The sequence below is a fragment of the Kryptolebias marmoratus genome, linkage group LG1, assembly GCF_001649575.2.
Source record: "Kryptolebias marmoratus isolate JLee-2015 linkage group LG1, ASM164957v2, whole genome shotgun sequence".
Classification (NCBI taxonomy): domain Eukaryota; kingdom Metazoa; phylum Chordata; class Actinopteri; order Cyprinodontiformes; family Rivulidae; genus Kryptolebias; species Kryptolebias marmoratus.
Genome location: NC_051430.1, coordinates 30,213,408 through 30,231,641, shown reverse-complemented (window position 1 = coordinate 30,231,641; position 18,234 = coordinate 30,213,408). Strand labels below are relative to the sequence as shown.

At 42.5% G+C, this 18,234-nt stretch overlaps 1 protein-coding gene across 5 annotated transcripts in view; it reads right to left on the bottom strand.

The window, feature by feature from the left end:
* Nucleotides 1-6: 6 nt before the first annotated feature.
* LOC108244537 (protein unc-13 homolog B) overlaps nt 7-18,234 on the bottom strand; it is a 133,321-nt gene continuing 115,093 nt past the window's right edge. For 3 of the 5 annotated variants that reach the window (XM_017430826.3, XM_017430827.3, XM_017430825.3), the window contains 21 exons: nt 17,966-17,986; nt 17,762-17,791; nt 16,853-16,885; nt 16,720-16,734; nt 16,586-16,615; nt 15,725-15,751; nt 14,783-14,797; nt 14,674-14,694; nt 13,310-13,336; nt 12,986-13,006; nt 11,880-11,909; nt 8,023-8,111; nt 7,803-7,940; nt 7,481-7,604; nt 6,378-6,422; nt 6,213-6,284; nt 5,516-5,663; nt 5,381-5,437; nt 4,108-4,191; nt 3,343-3,502; nt 7-2,856 (listed from right to left, as the gene is read on the bottom strand). In XM_017430826.3, the coding sequence (XP_017286315.1) occupies nt 2,574-2,856; nt 3,343-3,502; nt 4,108-4,191; nt 5,381-5,437; nt 5,516-5,663; nt 6,213-6,284; nt 6,378-6,422; nt 7,481-7,604; nt 7,803-7,940; nt 8,023-8,111; nt 11,880-11,909; nt 12,986-13,006; nt 13,310-13,336; nt 14,674-14,694; nt 14,783-14,797; nt 15,725-15,751; nt 16,586-16,615; nt 16,720-16,734; nt 16,853-16,885; nt 17,762-17,791; nt 17,966-17,986 (1,470 nt within the window). In that variant the 3' untranslated portion in view covers nt 7-2,573. The remainder of the gene's footprint in view (nt 2,857-3,342; nt 3,503-4,107; nt 4,192-5,380; nt 5,438-5,515; nt 5,664-6,212; nt 6,285-6,377; nt 6,423-7,480; nt 7,605-7,802; nt 7,941-8,022; nt 8,112-11,879; nt 11,910-12,985; nt 13,007-13,309; nt 13,337-14,673; nt 14,695-14,782; nt 14,798-15,724; nt 15,752-16,585; nt 16,616-16,719; nt 16,735-16,852; nt 16,886-17,761; nt 17,792-17,965; nt 17,987-18,234) is intronic. The other 2 variants (XM_037974832.1, XM_037974833.1) reach the window with 2 other exon arrangements.

The window sequence follows — 18,234 nt, the reverse complement described above, 5'->3', positions numbered from 1 at the left end:
TCCGTCACGTGGTTCATAAATATTTTATGTGCAAAATATTGTTACAAGTACATTTGATTAATGATAATTCTTTTACATACATTTGTTCAATTTCACAGTACATACATTGGAAAAAAAAAATCACAAATCTAGTGGGTTCTGTGCACAATAAATACATGCTCTGCTCGTACGATTTTAGAGTTTTTTACACATTTGAAACAAAGTGAAAGAGTTCAGTTTGTTCACTTTAGTAAAGGCTGTTCGGATGTTTATGGGAAAGCAGCAGTGAAGTCTACAAAAAGGCCACGTTTGTCCTGAAACAACATGAAGCATGAAGAGAAACCAGCTGAAACCAGCTGAAGGTGGATGGGTGGACGGCTGATCCTTGGCACAGAGCGGGAGTTCCTTCCAGATTCACAGATGTGGATAAATTAGTTGCTCCTCTTCCAGCTCAATGAAACGAAGCTTTAATGGTTCGGCTGTCTAATATTTATCTGCACAGGAAATGATTTGTTGTTTATTTTACAAAGATGTGCTGAAATAGTTCGGACAGGTTTGTTGGTCCCCTTTAAGGGACGATTAATCTTTGCTTTATAGTCGGTGTAACTGAGACATTGAGTCTGTTTAAAGGGAACAAACAGCCTCTGGCTGGTTTGGTTTGGTTGTGTTCTCCACCCAACATGGAGCAGAGAAAACAAAGCTGCTGAGGAGCTCAGAGACAAGATTATAGAAGCTGAAGGCTACAAGACCATCTCCAAGCAGCTCCATGATCCTCTGACCACAGCTGACAGGATTAATAAAAGGTTAAAGGTTAATAGGACTTTAGCCAACCTCTCAGGATGTAGACACAAGAGGGAACGTGACTCCAGGTTGATCAGATAGTGAGGATGGTAGAAAAAGAGCCGAGGAAACCATCTAAGACCCTTCAAGCTGAGCTCCAAGGTCAGGGTTTCTGATCGCTCCATCCGTCACATTTTGGGTCATAACGATGGAAGAAGAACCAGGAGGCTCCACAGCTGGTTGTGTCAGAAAACTGGGAGCAAAATCAAAGTTTTTACTCTCTTCTGTCTGATTCATGGTTAAAAGATACAGCTTTAACAATTAAAAAAAGAAAGACTTGGCTTTTTTATCTGAGTAACGAGCTGCGTTGGACTGAACCAATTCAAACATGAGGGAGGGGGGTGTAGGATGCAGAGGATATTTTTAACTATTAGTTTGAAACTAATAAAGTCAAATTAGAATTAATAACCATGGCATGATTTTTGTCTAATTGCTGAGAGGAATTTAAGGTTTTTAAGTTAAAAAAAAGGTTAGGATGCCTTCCTTTGGAGGTTTTCTGGGCCTGTCCCAATAGAAGGAGACCTTGGAGCAGACCAAGGACTCTCTGGAGAGATTCTGGATCCTCTCTGGTCTGGAGACACTTTGGGATCCCCCAGGAGGAGCTGGAGGAGGTCCCTGAGGAGAGGGAGGTCCCGACCCGACCACGGAGAGGAGGTAGAAGATGGATGGATGGATGGATGGATGGATGAAGAATGGTGGAGCAGCTGCTTTACCATCGTCAGAAAACCACAAAAAAAGCCAAACAGGAAGTCATCAATATCGACGTTAACAAACCCCAGAGTTTCTGGGACCGATGAGACCAAACCGGAGCTTCCTGGCTTCAGTTTGTTTTATTATCGTGAAAAAGTCCCAAGAAATTTATCCACATCTGTCGATCGGTTAGTGTTTGGTTGTTTGGTGTGTGGCTGCATGCATGGCAGGATGTGGAATCTGATTGGTTCATGATAAAAAAAAACGTTAAAGTCCAGAGAAAAATAAAAAAGGAGATTCTGCTGGTTGTTTCCATTCAGAGCAGAACAGATCGTCACAGTTAAACACTGAAAACAAGCTAAAATCACAGGTCAGACACTTTTCACCCACAATGCTTTGCTCCTCAGTCCAATCAAGCCCTGTTTACGTTCCGAGCCACAGAAATCCTTCATGTGCCTCTGGATCCCTCGGTTTAAAGCTTGTGTTGAACCTGCTACAACATCCCTCTCCAGTGTTTGGGTAATTTTAAACAATTTAATCTCAACCTGCGTCAGAGACGACGCGCTTCCTGTCCGTTCTGAGCATCAGGATACGCCACGGCGCTGAAACTCTCCAGGAAAGTTGTGCTTCTTATAACACTTCCTCCCCGGCTCGACATATCCTGATAACTTCATCCTAAACTCTGAGTAAGACACGTCTGGTGCTACAAGCGTCCGTCAACGCACTCGAGTCGTGACTCTGAACGAGAAATATGAGCTTAAACCAAAGAGCGGAAATATTTCCTCGTTGTTCTTGTCTTTGGTTCTGGTGTCAGCAGGATGTCAGCGAGGACTTTCAGGCCTCAAAGATTCGGTTCTGTTAATATTTGTCTCCTGACACTCAAACCCATTAATCCTGGTCGTATATTTAGGTCCATTCTGATCAACTTCCTGTCATCAGAAGATCTCAAAAGTTCCTCTAAAGATCTGAAGGAACACCTTCTTCTGTCAGATCTGATGGATCAGACATGTTGGGAGTTTGTTCACCGAGGATGAAGCTGATGACGAAGAGCACCGCTCCTGAGCTCACCTGCCCTCCTCCACAGGTCGGGTCTCAGACTTCAGCTTCACGAACTCCTTGGCCACCTCGTCTGCAGGCCGCTGGGACAGGATCCGCATCACCGTCATGCCCGTCTCGTCCACCTGAATGCGCGGGCCCAGAGGACACCAGCAGACGCAGCTCTTCCTGTCGGCGACGTCTCGCAGCTGGACCACGGCCACGCCCACCACCCGGTCCGCCCGGCCGAAACAGTAATCCTTCACCGTCAGCTGGAGCTCGTAGCAGTCTGGGGACTCCTTACCCAGCGGGCTGCGAAGCAGAGGAAGAAATAATCTGAGTTTTAATCGGATTAAGACTGGAAACGCTGAGTCAGCATTCACGCTTTTGTTTTCCTGTTCAAAGTTTCTGAACGTTTGGAGGTCTGTAACAACATCAGCAGACTTTCAGCTGTTTCTGCCATTCAGGCGTCAAAACGTTCACCTGCTTCAGGACATTTGGGATTCATAAATCTAAGACTTTTTGAAATATTTAACTTTATTAACAAGTTTTATTCTAACTGAAATGCGTTGAGATCTCTTTAAACTTTGTGCTCTTTGAAATCTGCTTCATACTTCCTGTTTGTGTCTCCTGATGCTTCCTTTTGCCTCTTTACGTGTCTTTTTGTGTCCTCCTTGGTCTCCTTTGTGTTTTTCCATCTTTCTGCTTTAAATATTTCAGCTCCCACTGAAAGCGCAGCGATTACTCAGCGCTCCCCGTTTTCTAGTTTTTTCTGTTAAAGCTTCAGACCAAACTTACAACTGGAAGGTCTCGTTGAACTTTGCGGTCCAGCTGTTGTTTTTGGACTTTGTGGTGAACTTGCGCTTCTTGTCGGCCAGGAAAGGACCCACCATGGACACCTCGACGAACGGCCGGAACATCCCGGATGTTTGCCACTTCATGTCGTTCACGGCGATGACTGAGAGGAGGGAGAAGATGGAAAACAGGTAAAAAGGAAACAACATTTGGGTTCTGTCACAAAACATGATCAATATGAGCCAAAATATGCCCTTTTCAGCTCTTAGCTTTACATCTTTACATACAGATTCTCTTAAAAACATAAATAACCTCACATTTTATGAGAGAAAACCAATTCTTTTACTGGTTAGAGTCACTGATACTCATAACAAACTGATGACTTTTAGTTCAGAACCAAAAGAATGAAAACGTTTGGGCTTTGGGCCGTTTGTCTTGTCTCCTGGTCTGGATTTGATCTGATTTTACTGAAGGATTAAAAACTCCCTCCAAGTCTGGAGAACTGTACTGAGATCAGTGCAGTTATTACAAGTCAAAGACGAGTGACTAAATGTTGAGTTTCACTCCTTTTATTCTGTTTAATGTGGACCTGTTCATAGACTTTTTCAAATGTCGCCTCTTTAACAAACTGAGGCGTAAAAACCTGCAGACTGAAGCTGAAACACTGACGTCTCGTCTCTTTGTTGTTTTTTAATTAGTAAAAGGTAATAAACACAAGTGCTGACCTTGCTGTTGTTCGGGATTATAAGAAACAGATTAAAATCTCACCTCGAACGTTGACCCTGCGGTCCTTTCCGAGCGCGGTGTCGATCTGCAGCACAGCCTCTCCGATCGGCTTCTCCACCCCCGAACCTGAAAAACACCACATTATTCCACTTTAACACGATGGACAAGAGCTGCAAACTTTAATCACTTTATTCCTGAATTCTTCTCTTGATCTCACTGAGGCTTTAGAGGCCTTTTTGTATCTTTTATTTTTTGCTTTGGGCGTTAATTAAGTTCAAAATTCCTTTTTATCTTTAAAGAAATTGATAGAAAGTTAGAGTGAAGTTTCTACTTTAATTATAAGAGAAAATATGATTTACAGCAAAGTTCAGAAACTTCACGGACGGACAGAAGGAAAGAAATGAGATACACTGTAAAAACCTGGTTGTTATTTCAGGTTTTACTTATTTGCCGAACTATCGGTGAAGTTTAGATAAAATAAAAAAGAAATGTTATTAGTGATGTCAGCTTTGCTCAGGCAGCTCGGTGGATAAAACTGTTTGCATTCAGACCATTTAATCAGAGTTTCGATCAGATCAGATCCAGACACGAGTGAGTTTGTTTTTCTGTCTTCATTGGACAGAAACTGTGTCTTTCTGGGCTGCCGCTGATTCCAAACTGTATTCATGACGGAGTCTGCAGAACGCCACCAGGTTCATTTACAGCAGGGGTCTCCAACCCTGGTCCTCAGGGCCACCATCCTGCATGTTTTACTTGTTTCTCTGCTCCAACACACCTGATTTAAATCAATGAGTGAATAACAGGCTTCTGCAGAACATGAAGAGGTGATTTAACCACTGAATCAGGTGTGTTGGAGCAGAGAAACAAGGAAAACATGCAGGATGGAGGCCCTCCAGGACCAGGATTAGAGACCCCTGATTTAAACCACAAACATGGAGACGGCTGCCAAAATGAGCCGAGGTGGGGACGAGATAACGCGCACGGGGCGAGGTGCTCGTACTGCAGGTCGACACAAAAATAAGCCCCGGTTTTCAAAAAGCAGGAGGCTGAAAACCAAACAGCTCAGCTCTCTGGATGCACAGACTGCAGCGGGCTGTAATTCTCCCAGTCTGAGAGCCACCAGCTCGTCTCCAGCCCCTGTGAGATCCCACCTTCAGGCCTAAACCTGTCACTGGATCAGAACCGGGTTTTCCACTCATCCTGACAGGAGGGGATACTAAACACCAGCCAACAACACACATCTGTGTTTATTCTTATAAAGTGTTGAGCATCTTTTGCTTTCAGTTCTGGGTCTTCAGGAGCCAGAAGGACTCACCTCTGTCAGGTCGGATCTTCTCACTGCCTGTGGTTCTGATGCCCATCCTGTCGTGGACTGCAGAAACAGTCAAAGCATTCAGAGTCAGCTTCGCCAGAACAAAAGCAGAACAACCCGACTCGAGTCCAGGCTCACCTTGGGAGTGCTGACTGGTGACGAAGGTTCTGATCAGAGCGTCGGTGCTCTGCGAGTACAGCGACAGGGCGTAACGCAGCGAGGCCAGCTCGGGACTTTTCTCCACAAACGCTTTCTTCAAACCGTTTCCTCCAGCGTGGAAGTATTGCTGAAAGAAAACTCAAGAGTTTGTTACAAAAGACAGAAGAAAAGGGGACTCCTCCTGAGTCTGAGTTAGACAAACGGACCTTCTGTACATTAAATTCATTAGAACTTATTTAGAACAGCTTCACAGACCGTATCATAGGTGATATCAAGCATTCCATCTGAAACCAGCTGAACCTGAAGGGTTTACGTAACGGATAAATAAAGTCTGTTTGAAACTTTGTTAACTCAGGTTTTATTAATAAATGATTAAAAATTAAAAACCAAGAGAAGCTTTTGCATATTTCTATCAGATAAAATGAAGTTAAAGACAGAAACGTGGAAAGTCTAAAATGTTTCAGTTTTCTTAAATCCAGAAACGATCCTAAATAAAAAAGGTTAAACTGTTTGCTCAGTTATGAATGAATAGTTTTCCGTAAAACGATAAAATGTCTCAGTTTAATAAGGAGCCAAAAGAAAGACTGAGGCTTCTTCTTTGTGTTTACAAACATTATCCAGATGATAATATTAAGTAAACACATTATTTCTGTGGCAGCTGCAGATCTCCTCCCACCTTGATCGTCTCCAGTCCGGCATCGATAATTAAACACTGTTTGGGTGTCAGAGTTCGTCCTTCGCCTCCTCCCTAAAACACAGAAGTCAAAAACAGACAGATAAGCCTCAAAAAGGACGATAACGAGATCTTTGTTTTATAACGAGGTCTTCAGTGGTCTGTTACCTTCAGGTTGGAGAGTCCTTTAGCTGCTGTGAGGAGCTGGGCTCCCTGGAAACAGAAACAGAAGATGATTCATTCTGCAGCTTCTCAAACACAATAAACTAACACGAACTCAAAGCATTTAAAAATGTGAAAACAGAAACACACGAGCTAAGCTCTACCAGCAGGGGGCAGCAGAGGCCTCCCCGAGAAATACAAACTGTCGTATGAACGTAGAACATAGAATTTCCAAATCTCCTAAACTCATATTTTATCCACGTAAATAAACACATCAAATGTTGAAACTAAAAAATAAACATTTATTAGGGAAAAATAAGGGATTTTTCAATTTTATGGCAGCAACAAAAAGCTGTAAAAGTTAGTGGTCTAAATAAGAAACAGCTGGAGGATCATTTAGTGACTATTTAAGTTAATTCTCAGCAGGTCAGTCAGAGGAGTGAGGATAAAAAGAGCATTTAGAGGCTGAAGATGGGCAGAGGTTCACCAGGCTGACAGGAACTGTCTGAGAATAGTGGAGCACTTTCAGAATAAAATTCATCTATGAAAGACACTGAATCTCCATCATCTACAGATTAGAAGAATCTGTAGAAACCTCTGAGGTCAAAGGTCAAGGCTGGTTCTGGTTCTGTTCTGCTCAGGAACACTGTCTGTAAACACAGTTCACCGTGCCGTCCACAAATGCTGCTTAAAGCTCTATCAGGCAAAGAAGAAGCCAGATGTGAACAGATGTGTCTCCTCTGGACCAAAGAGGAGAACTGTTCTGAGGTCCAGCCTGCCTCTCTGATGGTATGGGGGTGCATTAGTGCCTCTGGCAGGGGCAGCTTCACAGTGGGAAACATTTTTGACCTTTTTCATTTTGATTTACCAGGAAATCGAAAGCATCCAAGAGGGTGAGTACTTTTTATAGGCACTGTATTTGTTAACATAGTTTAAAAAACTGGACTTAGTTTTGTAAACAAAATGTTTGGAAGAGAAAACACGACGACTCTTATTTTGCTGCATTGATTTTAGACTCTGCTCATCTCCACAGACGTCCCTCTGATCCGACTGAGCTCAGTCTGTGGGTGGCTGAGGGGCGGCGGCGAGGGTTCAGGCGCCGCTCTCACCAGGCTGTCGTTGCTCTGAGGAAGGACCACCGTCTTCTCCAGGCTGCTCAGGACGATTTTCCACAGATCCTTCAGGATCCTCTTCAGCACCGTCTTCTCACAGATGTCAGCAAAGACGCTCAGACTGGAAACAGGAAGTTTAAACCAGTTTAGTCAGGAAAGTCTTTCATCAGTTAGGAGCCACTGAGCAATCATGAGAGGAAACAACAAAAACACAAACCTAACCAGCAAACATGACCTGTCATGTCTGAATGATGAGTCTGCATTTTATTTTTGTAAATACATTTATCGTTGATCAATGCTGGGCATCATATCAACTTACTTTCCATCCAGGAACTCCATGAGGGGCCTGAGCGCGGCGTCTGCGTCCCCCTCTGCGGTGCTGGGGTTGGGCGGACCCTTCATCTGGGACAGGATCTCCACCATCTGACGCATGCAGCCGCTTATCCGGTTCTGGAAACTGCACACAGCAGAGGAGGGATCAACTAAAAATTCTTCATGCAGATTACAAAAAGTTTAAAAACATCCATCTTGTTTGTTACCTTTTAGCAAACATGGCGCTGAAGTTGTCCAGGATGGTGCTGAGCTTCACCTGCAGCTCGTTCAGGATGTCCGCCGCCTCCGTGTCCAGCTGCAAAACACAGACATGAGGAGGCCGGAGGTGAGAGAAGTCCGGCCTTCAGAGTCCGCTCTGCAGCCAGGAGGAGGCTGGAACCCCCCGAAACACGGGTTAGCCGTGCCGTGGTCTTCGGCTGTCCATCACAACCTTCTGAGGACACATTTAGGCTTTTCTTCTGTCATTTTTAAACGTTTTATCTGTTTTTAAAAGTCCTTGTCGTCTTTTTCAGGGGTCTCCACAGGTCCTCCATCTAACTCTGTCCTCCATGTCCTCTTTGTCTCTAACATCCTTCTGTCCCTCCTCTGGACATGTCCAAACCATCTCTAACTTTATCTCCCAGTCCTTCAACCTGTGCTGGACCTCTGATGTCCTCATTCCTAATCCTGTCCATCCAAGGACAACCTCAACATCTTCAGCTTTGACACTTCCTGTTCTGTCTCCAAACCAGACAACATGGCTGCTCTGTGAACCTTTCCTTTGACCTTTGACCTTTGCTGCCACCCTTTTGTCACAGATCCATCCTGAATCTTTCCTGCCCGGACTCTCTTCTGACCACACTCCTCATCATTTATGACAAATAAATACAGGACCACAGATAGATATAAAACTATTCATCAGGGACTGATTCACTCAACTTTATAACTAATAAACAATAAAAATTAATAAATAATAATCACCTTAAAGTGCTCTTTACCAAACTAACAAGTATTTGCATCGACACACAAGAAAACAAACATTTTATTCCTGTTTTTCTCACAAACTTATCTCCTCTTCTTGTTTTCGAGGAAACATTTCTCCTCGTTTCCACGCTCTTCGTAAAGAAACATGACGATAAAACTCGGAGCGACTCAACCGGCGCCGTGCCGAGCGCCGCAGCAGGAAGTAAATACAAACAGTGGAAAACGTGACAGAATTTCATTTCAGCTGCAGGAAATCAGAAATGGGACGAAACCGACTGAAAGGAGCTCTTTTATCGGAGTGAAAAAAGCTTTTCAGCGAAGTTCAGTTTGTCTCTTGCATGTCCTCCCTGGAGATACTTTCACTTACTGACAGGAAATGTGATTAACGTTAATAATATTTAACTAAACGGCAGAAAAAGAAGAAGTTCTCCTCTTATGATAGAAAACTTTAGTGCCTTCAGTAAAATGTAAAAAATAAAAAAACACTGCAGAGATTTCACTAAAAAAAAAGGACTGAAACTCTGCCAAACAGAGATCAGACAAACTGACTTCAGGTGATGTTTAAAATGATTCTTGGGGTTATTTTTTCTCCGCAGCACCTTTAACCCTTCGAGCGGCCAGAGTTCTCTCTCAGATCAGTGCCTGACTTGATTGTTTCTAATGAGATATTTTAACTGCAGACAAATGTCTAAAAATGGACCAGTTCAGCTGGAAGAACATCAGAGTTCAGCGTCCGAAGCGCGGCAGACTGACCTGACCTTCTCTGGGCTGAATCTCAGATCATTCAGCTGAAAACACACGTCACGGACATGGTGGACGCTTTCAGCAGAGAACTCAAATCTGTAAGACTTTAACAGGGAGGAGGGTATTTGGAAGAGCTTTCAGATGATAAAATTGAACTTTTTATTCATGTTTACCATCTTTGTTGTTTGGTGAAATCCTACAAAAAGATAAATGTGTGAGATTTAATGATGAGCAGAGATGAAGAGGAGTACATCAAACTGTTATGATGATGTGTTGAATGCCGTTAGATCGCCTCTGGATGTCACTAAAACAGCTCGACTTCTGCCTGATAATCCAAACTGAGAAAGCTTTGACCTCCACTGCAGGTAAGATACTGACTCCTGATGTTAACTTCAACAAACACCAATTTAAAAACCTGGAAAATTAACTCAAAACTTCCTGACATTTACAGATGAGCTGAAGAAGAAGAAGTGTTTTGTTTCTGCAGAGAGAGCCTGAGATTATATCTGCTGACTCTGTAACATGGATGGATGGATGAATAGACTATGGATAAAAAGATGGATAAACAGATGGATGAAGGGTTGGATGGTTGGATGACTGGATGGATGAATAGACTATGGATAAACAGATGGATGCATAAATGGATGATTGGATGGATGGATGAATAGATTATGGATAAACAGATGGATGAATGGTTGGATGGATGGGTGACTGGATGGATGAACGGTTGGATGGATAATTGGATGGATGGATGATTGGATGGATGAACGGTTGGATGCATGAATGGATGATTGGATAAATGAGCGGTTGGATGGATGGACAATTGGATGGATGAACGGTTGGACGGATGAACGGTTGGACGGATGAACGGTTGGACGGATGAACGGTTGGATGGATGGATGACTGGATGGATGAGCGGTTGGATGGATGGATGATTGGATGAATGAGCAGTTGGATGGATGGACGATTGGATGGATGAGCGGTTGGATGGATGGATTTAGTGACGTTCTCTCCGTTGTTTATCAAACGGCTGAAGCAGTTCGTCAGTGAAAACCTTTTAAAGCTTCAAACTAACAGATGACTCTTTGTGTTCCCTGCAGGACGGAGACGCCTCCAGGAGCTCGGATAAATCTGTAAACCCATCGAAGGAGGGCGGAGCCTATGACAAAACGTCCCCCGAGCGGTCCAGGACTCCGAGCAGATTTTATTAAAGTGTTCCATCAATAACGGAGGAACTGGGTTCTTGGCTCGACGACGCCGGGCTCCCTGCCAGAACATTGAAGTGGACGGAGGAGGGGGGGCGGTGACTTTGAAGAGACAGCTCTTTAGCTTCCTGCATTTTAAAAGGACAAACGTCTCAGAGAAGACAGACGACGGACAGTTTAACCAACGTCCCCCACATCGGCACGAATAAAACAAAGCTGTGTTCAGCTGGAGCCGAGGGAAGGATGGGAAGGAGCAGGGAGGTCCGAGACCAGAGGGTTAACCTTTCACCCCGACATCAGACGAGCCGAAGAGATGAAGAGACGAGACGAGCCGAAGAGACAAAGAGACGAGACGAGACGAAGAGACAAGACGAAGAGACGAGCCGAAGAGACAAAGAGATGAGATGAAGAGACGTGACGAAGAGACAAGACGGAGAGACGAGCCGAAGAGACGAGACGAGATGAAGAAACGAGCCGAAGAGACAAGTCGAAGAGACGAGACAAAGAGACGTGATGAAGAGACAAGACGGAGAGACGAGCCGAAGAGACAAAGAGACGAGACGAAGAGACGGGCCGAAGAGACGGGCCGAAGAAACAAGCCGAAGAGCTGAAGAGCCGAGACTTCGTCACGTCGACGTAAAACCAGAGAAACACGTTGAGAACGGATTAGCTACAGTTAGAGCTAAAACTAGCAGAACAGACGCTACAATCAGCCAAACTGCTGAAATCTACAAAACCATAGCTAAAAAGGTAAACGTCACAGAAAAGTAGCTGAAAGCTAAAACCAGCTAAGAACCTAAAATCAGTAAGTAGTTAAAAACTAAAACCAGTGTAATAAAAATAAAGTGCTGAAGGAAGTTTCAGAGGAGAATGTTTTTAAAGGAAATGGGGAGATTGTTTTGTAAAAAAGTTCAATATTTTAAATAAATAAAAGTTCTGAACACTAAAAGCTCCTCAGTCCCGACCGAGACAAATAATTTGATAATTAAATGATGACAACAAAACATGAGCTACAAAAGTAAAATGGTCCCAGAAACATACAGAAAAATGAATAACGTGGCTGCAGTTTAATCTGCAGGAACCTGTTACCTTCCTGTAAATACAGTAAAGTTCATTAAAATAAACTTTATGAGTTTTATCAGGAGTTTTACCTTCGGAGTGACAGCAGCAGGGGCTTCAGCCTTCATGGAAACACAGAAAAGAAAAACCAACAAAAAGACAAAAGAACAGAAATAAAACACTAAAAACAAGTCAAACATGAAGAAGGTGAAGCTACAGAGCCGATAAAAATGGGTTTCTTTAGGTTGGTGGACAGTTTTAATTAAAACTTTTTGTTTATTAACGGATGTAATTAAATTTAACATTTAATTTAGAAATCTCAGAATGAGTCGTCAGATATTTGTTTTATGTTTTAGATTTATGACATTTTTTTAGATTTAAATAGTTTCTGACACTGAACAGAGAAAGGCAGAAAGGCAGCCCGGTAATAACCGGATACATCATGTACTTACATAGTACTTATGGTGTACCTAAGTAGTCCCTACAAGGTACTATGGGGTATTTAATTAGTACTTACCTGGTAAATATCATGTACTTACATGGTAATCAGTACTCACTGGATACAGACCTGAAACTTACAGGGTTCACACAGGTGTCTACCAGGTACTAACAGAGTACTTAACAGGTACTTCCAGGGTATGTAACGGGTAATTACCGGGTATGTACATGGTACTTATGGAGCATTTACAGGGTACACACCTGGTAAGTACCAGGTGTGTACCCTGGACTGTACATATTCAGTACAGAATAGGTATATACCTAGTACTTCCTGTGTACAACAATGGTACTTACCAGATAGGCTTCAAATTGTTTTACACTGGGTGTGTACCAGGTATGCACTGTGTAAATACTGGGCTGTACTTTGTATTGATAAAGCTTATTCTACTCAGTATTTTAAACAAATTGCTTTGGTTTTCTGTAAATATGACAAAAACTTAAATTTTTTATGAAAGAAAAACAAACAAAATTCTGATACCCAATGATATCGTCCAAACGTGGGAATAAAAAATAATTTGTCTGATCAGAAAACATGTTCAGAAAGATTTAAATAGAAAGAAAAGTTAATATTTGTATTTATTAAGATGATAATGATGAGTTTTATAGAGCTACAGGACAGCCGAAGGAAACGAGCTCCAGCTAACGAACCTGACCAGGTTTTACAAAACACAACAGATCTATGAACACTGAGTTAACAAACCTTGTTTGTGTCTTCGTTTGACTGTAAATAAACACAAATAAAGAAACAAACAACCATCAGACAGCCTCCCTATAAAAGAAACGCGCAGCCGAGCTTTGAAAACACACCTGACGGCTGAACTCGACCGACTGAAATTGATTTAAGTCGAGGATTTTGGGAAACGTAAACAGGAACAATCGACACGGTCAGGTTCTACCGGGTCTCATTAACTCAAAAACTCACAGTTCTACAGAGGAACAGACCATAAAAGCATGGACACACTTTGACTAGAACTGTATCTGTCATTAAAACACCATCAGAGAAGAGGAGGGGAGACCAACCCACCTGCTTCTCTTTGTCCTTCTTTTCAGCCTGCAAGGACACAAATCAGGGAGTGAGATCATGTCCTGTTTTAGCTCCTCCTCCTCCACATCATGACATCATGACTCAGCTGCTTCCAGCTGAAATCCTCTCTGGGGTTTTTAATTCCCCGATTTGTGTTTTTACATCCAGACGTGTTTGCATCCTCCCTGAGGAGGTTTGAGAGTTAAAAACCCTGCCCTGACATTTGACGGGGGGGGGGCAAGATTTGGATGGAGCTCGGGTCGAAACCTGAACCTCCTGAGATGCTTCGGGAGTTCATCCTCACAAACAGAAGAGATTCCTAGTTAAACGCTCCGTCTGCACCTGAAGGAGAAACCTGCAGACTCTGAGATCGTTGGACATAATTGGACGCTGCTGGTGAGGACAGGGGACAATTTATTTCTGTGTCCGACCTGAGGGCCTTCAGAGAGCAGGAAGCTCCGGAGCTTCTGGTTGGTTCAGTTTGTAACCAGCTGTCTTTAATAATTACTAGTTAATAATATAATAATAAATCCTGCCTCTTCCTGTTTGTTTCAGCTCAGACAGAAGTCATATTTTTTATTTGTGTTTCAAAGCAGCCTAACTGATGTCTGATGATGTCTGCATGAAGATGTGAAGATGTTCTTTGACCCTTTTCTGTCTCTCTAAACATTTCAGCCTCTCAGCGACAGATCCCTCTCCCTCTCCAGCTGCAGAACAGCAGCGTGCCGAATAAAAAACAAAACAATTAAAGAACATTGAGGTGTTCGATCAGCCTTCAGACCCCACAGATCCTGGTCTGATGAGATCCAGCAAAAAAACCATCCAGGACCCAAACCCACAACCCTGAGGGCCCGAAGAACCCGAAGCTAACATCCAGAGGGAACCTGTCCATTTACAGATTATTATAACGTTTTATTTCATCATCTGTGTAAAACTTTAGGGCTGAAACAGGCTGAACATCCTCTGAGAACTGAATGACTCTAAAAGAAACTGAGTTATTAAAGCTAAAAGAAGCAAAATGCTAACTTAAAGCTAAATATATCAAAAGGACGGCAAAAAGACATAAATACAAGCTAAAAGCTTCAAGTAGCCTAAAAAGATAAAAACAGTCAGAAGCTGAAGCAGATTTTAAAGAGATCTTAATCTATTTCTGTGGGCAAAATATTTGTAAATAAAGTTAAAGGTTTTGAAAAGTTACAAAAACCAAAAGTCAGAGCCTCCATCTCCTGAACGTTTTCATTTTTATAAAATATCACAAAGTCTGCCGAAGAAGTTAGATCGGGGCGAGCGCTGACTCAGCGTGAGTCATTAAAGATAATAAAACAACAAACAGAAACAGTTTGAATCAGAAATTAGAAACAAACCTTTTCCTTTTTGGGTTCAGACTGAAAAATAACAAAAAATAAGAAAAAGATGAATGATATGATATGATTAGAAAAAAAGGAAACAGAATGAGGAACTCTAACGGCTCACCTTTTCCTCGTCAAGCTTTGGAACAAAAAGGAATAAAAAAAGAAGAAATTAAGAATGAAAACAGCAAATAAAAGATGAACAGAAGATAAAATAAGATCTGAACACACAGAGACACGAGACGACAAAGAAAAGGAAGGACTTAAGTAAAAACGTCACCGGCAGAGAGGTTAGAGGTTAGTTATCCCCCCCCCCGCTCCTCCTCCTCCTCCTCTACCTCCTCTTCCTCCCTGCCATCACAAGCTGAGGAGTCGTCCTCCAGGAGGACAGGTGGGAAATAACTACAACTTCAACTCAGTTAAAGTTTTTATGAAAAGTTAGGAAAGTTAAAAACAGCCGAGTTAAAAATAACAAAAACACTTTTTATTTTCTTCTGTCAGAAACAAAAACTCAACTTTTTCTTTATTTTTTTATATTTTTTTCTGTCACACTGCTTTCAGAGGAGGTGAGGACCGAGTTAAACCACATGATGTTCGTTAGTCTGAACACGATCAGTCCAGAGCCGCCCACACACACACACACACACACACAGACCTGAATGTCTTTGGGTAAAAAAAGTCAGTTCTGCTAATTAAAGATAATTTAAAAGCTTTCGTTTGTTTACTCTATCCGACTACAAGTTTTAATAAATTGTTTATCAGAATCCAATTTATTTTGTTTTTAGAAACTTCACTAAAATTTCACAATAAAATGCAGAAACCCTGTGGCTCAGTGGTTCAGTGGTTCGAGCAGCCGTCCTCCAATGAGACAGCTGGAGGTTCGATTCCTGGCAGTGCTGATGGATAAATGAGTTGTAAAGAGCTTAGAGTGGCCCGGTGAGGACTACGGTCCATTTACTGTTAGGATTTTCCTTCATTCTGGGTAAAAACTAAAACCAACACACAGCTGATTCACACAAACACTACAACAACAACACTGCAGCCATCTTTAACGCTAAGAACCGACCTTCTCCTCCTCCTGCTTGTTGTCCACCTAAGAGGGACCAGTCAGGGAGGGACAGATGGGAAAAAGACGGGACAGGGAGAGACGGACAGTTTGTAATCAACAACAGAACGGGAGAATCAGCATAAAGTGTTGGAGTCAACCACGTCTCCTTGTTAGCAAAATATCTCTTGAACCACTTGATGGACTTTAATGAAACTCACAGGATGCACATCTCCAACTGAAACTGACCAAAATGACTCTGACACGGCTACAACTCAACCATCTGGAATGGTTTTAGTCTGAAACTCTGGCACGAAAGGCGGCGGGCGATATGCATTCCTTCAAGGACTTCCTGTCCTTCATCAGACGGTCTCAGCTCTCTGGGTTCTCCGTCAGGATTCAAAGGAACGGATGTGGTCATAATGTTCTGGCTGATCTGTCTGGATTCTCTCGGCTCCTGAACAACGAGCCTCTGGACGCTCACGCCACAGCCAGTCTGTCATCCTGTAACTCCACCCCCCCCACCCGCCCGCCCGCCAGAACCAGCTGAGCGGTTCTAACGGCTAATTACAACGTTTTTAAACACCACCACATTCAATTATCCTGCAGCCCGCCACGCAGTCTGTTCAGGTCTCAGTGGAGAATGCGTTAAAAGCTTTCCCAGCGTGTGGCGCCGGAGACTCGGAGCGCTCGGGTCCATCGTGGCGTTTATGAGGCGGAGAAGGCAGCAGATTGGACGTTTAAACTGGGTTAAACACGCCGTGTGAAGACGATGCTCCGAGTTCTCACAGCTAATGTTCATGAACTAAAGTTTCTCCTGAAGTCTCCAAATCTTTACACAACTAAAGTCCTGTTTTTACAAATAATATCTATTAAACTCACCTCAGATCCATCTGAGTCTGAGCAGCCCGACTGATGGTCAAAACAAGAAGAAAATAAAAAAGCAAATAAGACAAATCATGTGTAAAAAAATAAAAGTTTCTTAATAAAACAAAGTTCAGGTTCCTGCTTCTCACCTTGGAATCATCTGACTGCCAAGATTAAAACCCAGAAACCCGAACAAAGGAGGTTATTTTCCAACATGAAGACATCCTAAAGTTAATTTTTATCATTTATTTATTGCTTTGTTTGGTTCTGTAAGCCACCCACCATGTTCTCCTCCCTGTCAGAGTCACAGACGACCTGGGACAGAGTTTAGGGAAGAAAGAAAATGAAAAAGGAAAAATAAAAAAAGATAAAAAACATTTTTATGAAAGATTTGCTGCTCTGCTGAGGTTGTTCACTGAAACAAATGGTTTAATAAAAAAGGAACAATAATGCCCAATAATACGACCTAAACATAACTTTGTGTTCATCCAAGAAAAAAGCCGACATTTTGATTTGACACGCCTGCGTCTCTCACTCCCTGACTTCCACGTTAAAATCGGACTGAAAGGAAAGCCTCAAACATCTGAGAGCGGCAGGAGACTCTGATGGACCCACATGTTCATTTTTATGTTTTATGACGAGTTAAAGAGCCTTCACTTCCTGTTTGGGAGCTAAAATATGACTGAATCTCTCTGTCCTCTGAGGGGATCAGAGAGAAAACTAAAAGTCCTGCAGCAGTGAAAGACACACGGGGAAACAGAAGACGGAAATACCTGCGTCCTGATGTATAATTTGTGTTTTTACCTCGATGATTAGTCAGAGTAACAGGAGGGTTTGTAGAAGATTTGAGTATTTCAGACGTCAACTGTCACTTAAACTTGTAAAAATCCTTAAACTTAAACACTGATTGTGTCAAAACCAAAAAAAAAGATCTCAAAACTCCAGTTCAGACACATAAAGTCCAACTTCCTGTGACGGGTTTAAACTCTGAAGTCAGGATGTGTAATTTAGACGTTTGGTTTCAAAGCTGAGGGACGAAAAACGATCTTCTGTGCTTCTTTAATGACAGCCTTAATAATGTTATGTTGACTTTAACCAGCAGAATGTCTGTTAAAGATGTAAACTACTGATTAACAATAATAAATATACTGATAAGGTTTTATTTTAACAGCAGCAGAGCAGTCAGGTTACCTCCTCGTCAGCTTCCTCCTCATTCTCAAGCTTTGGGGGGAAAAACAAAAAACAAATGTTGAAACAGAAAAGCAAAAAGAAGCACAGGTGTCTCAGGAGAAAGAGGAGGAAGAGGAGGCGAAATAAAAATTAAATCTACAGACGCTACAGGCGAGGCAAAGGTGTGGGAAGGTTCAGGGTGAAGGGATAAATCCTCACACCTACCCTCTCCTCCTCAGCAGTCAGCTGGACAGAAAGAGACAAACACTTTTTATCATCTGCTGCCGTTTGTGTGTCTGTCTGTTAGCAAAATATCTCATTCTCACACTTCAGCATGAGAAAGTTCACAGCTTTAATCAGATACAACTCCATCACTTCTAATAATGATGATTTCAGTGTAAAACTAAAAGCAGGTGGGTGATCGAGACTTTAATTCATCTTCTTTCCGTCAGCAGAGCTCATTACTGAAGTCCTTGTTGTTTTTCTGGATGTGT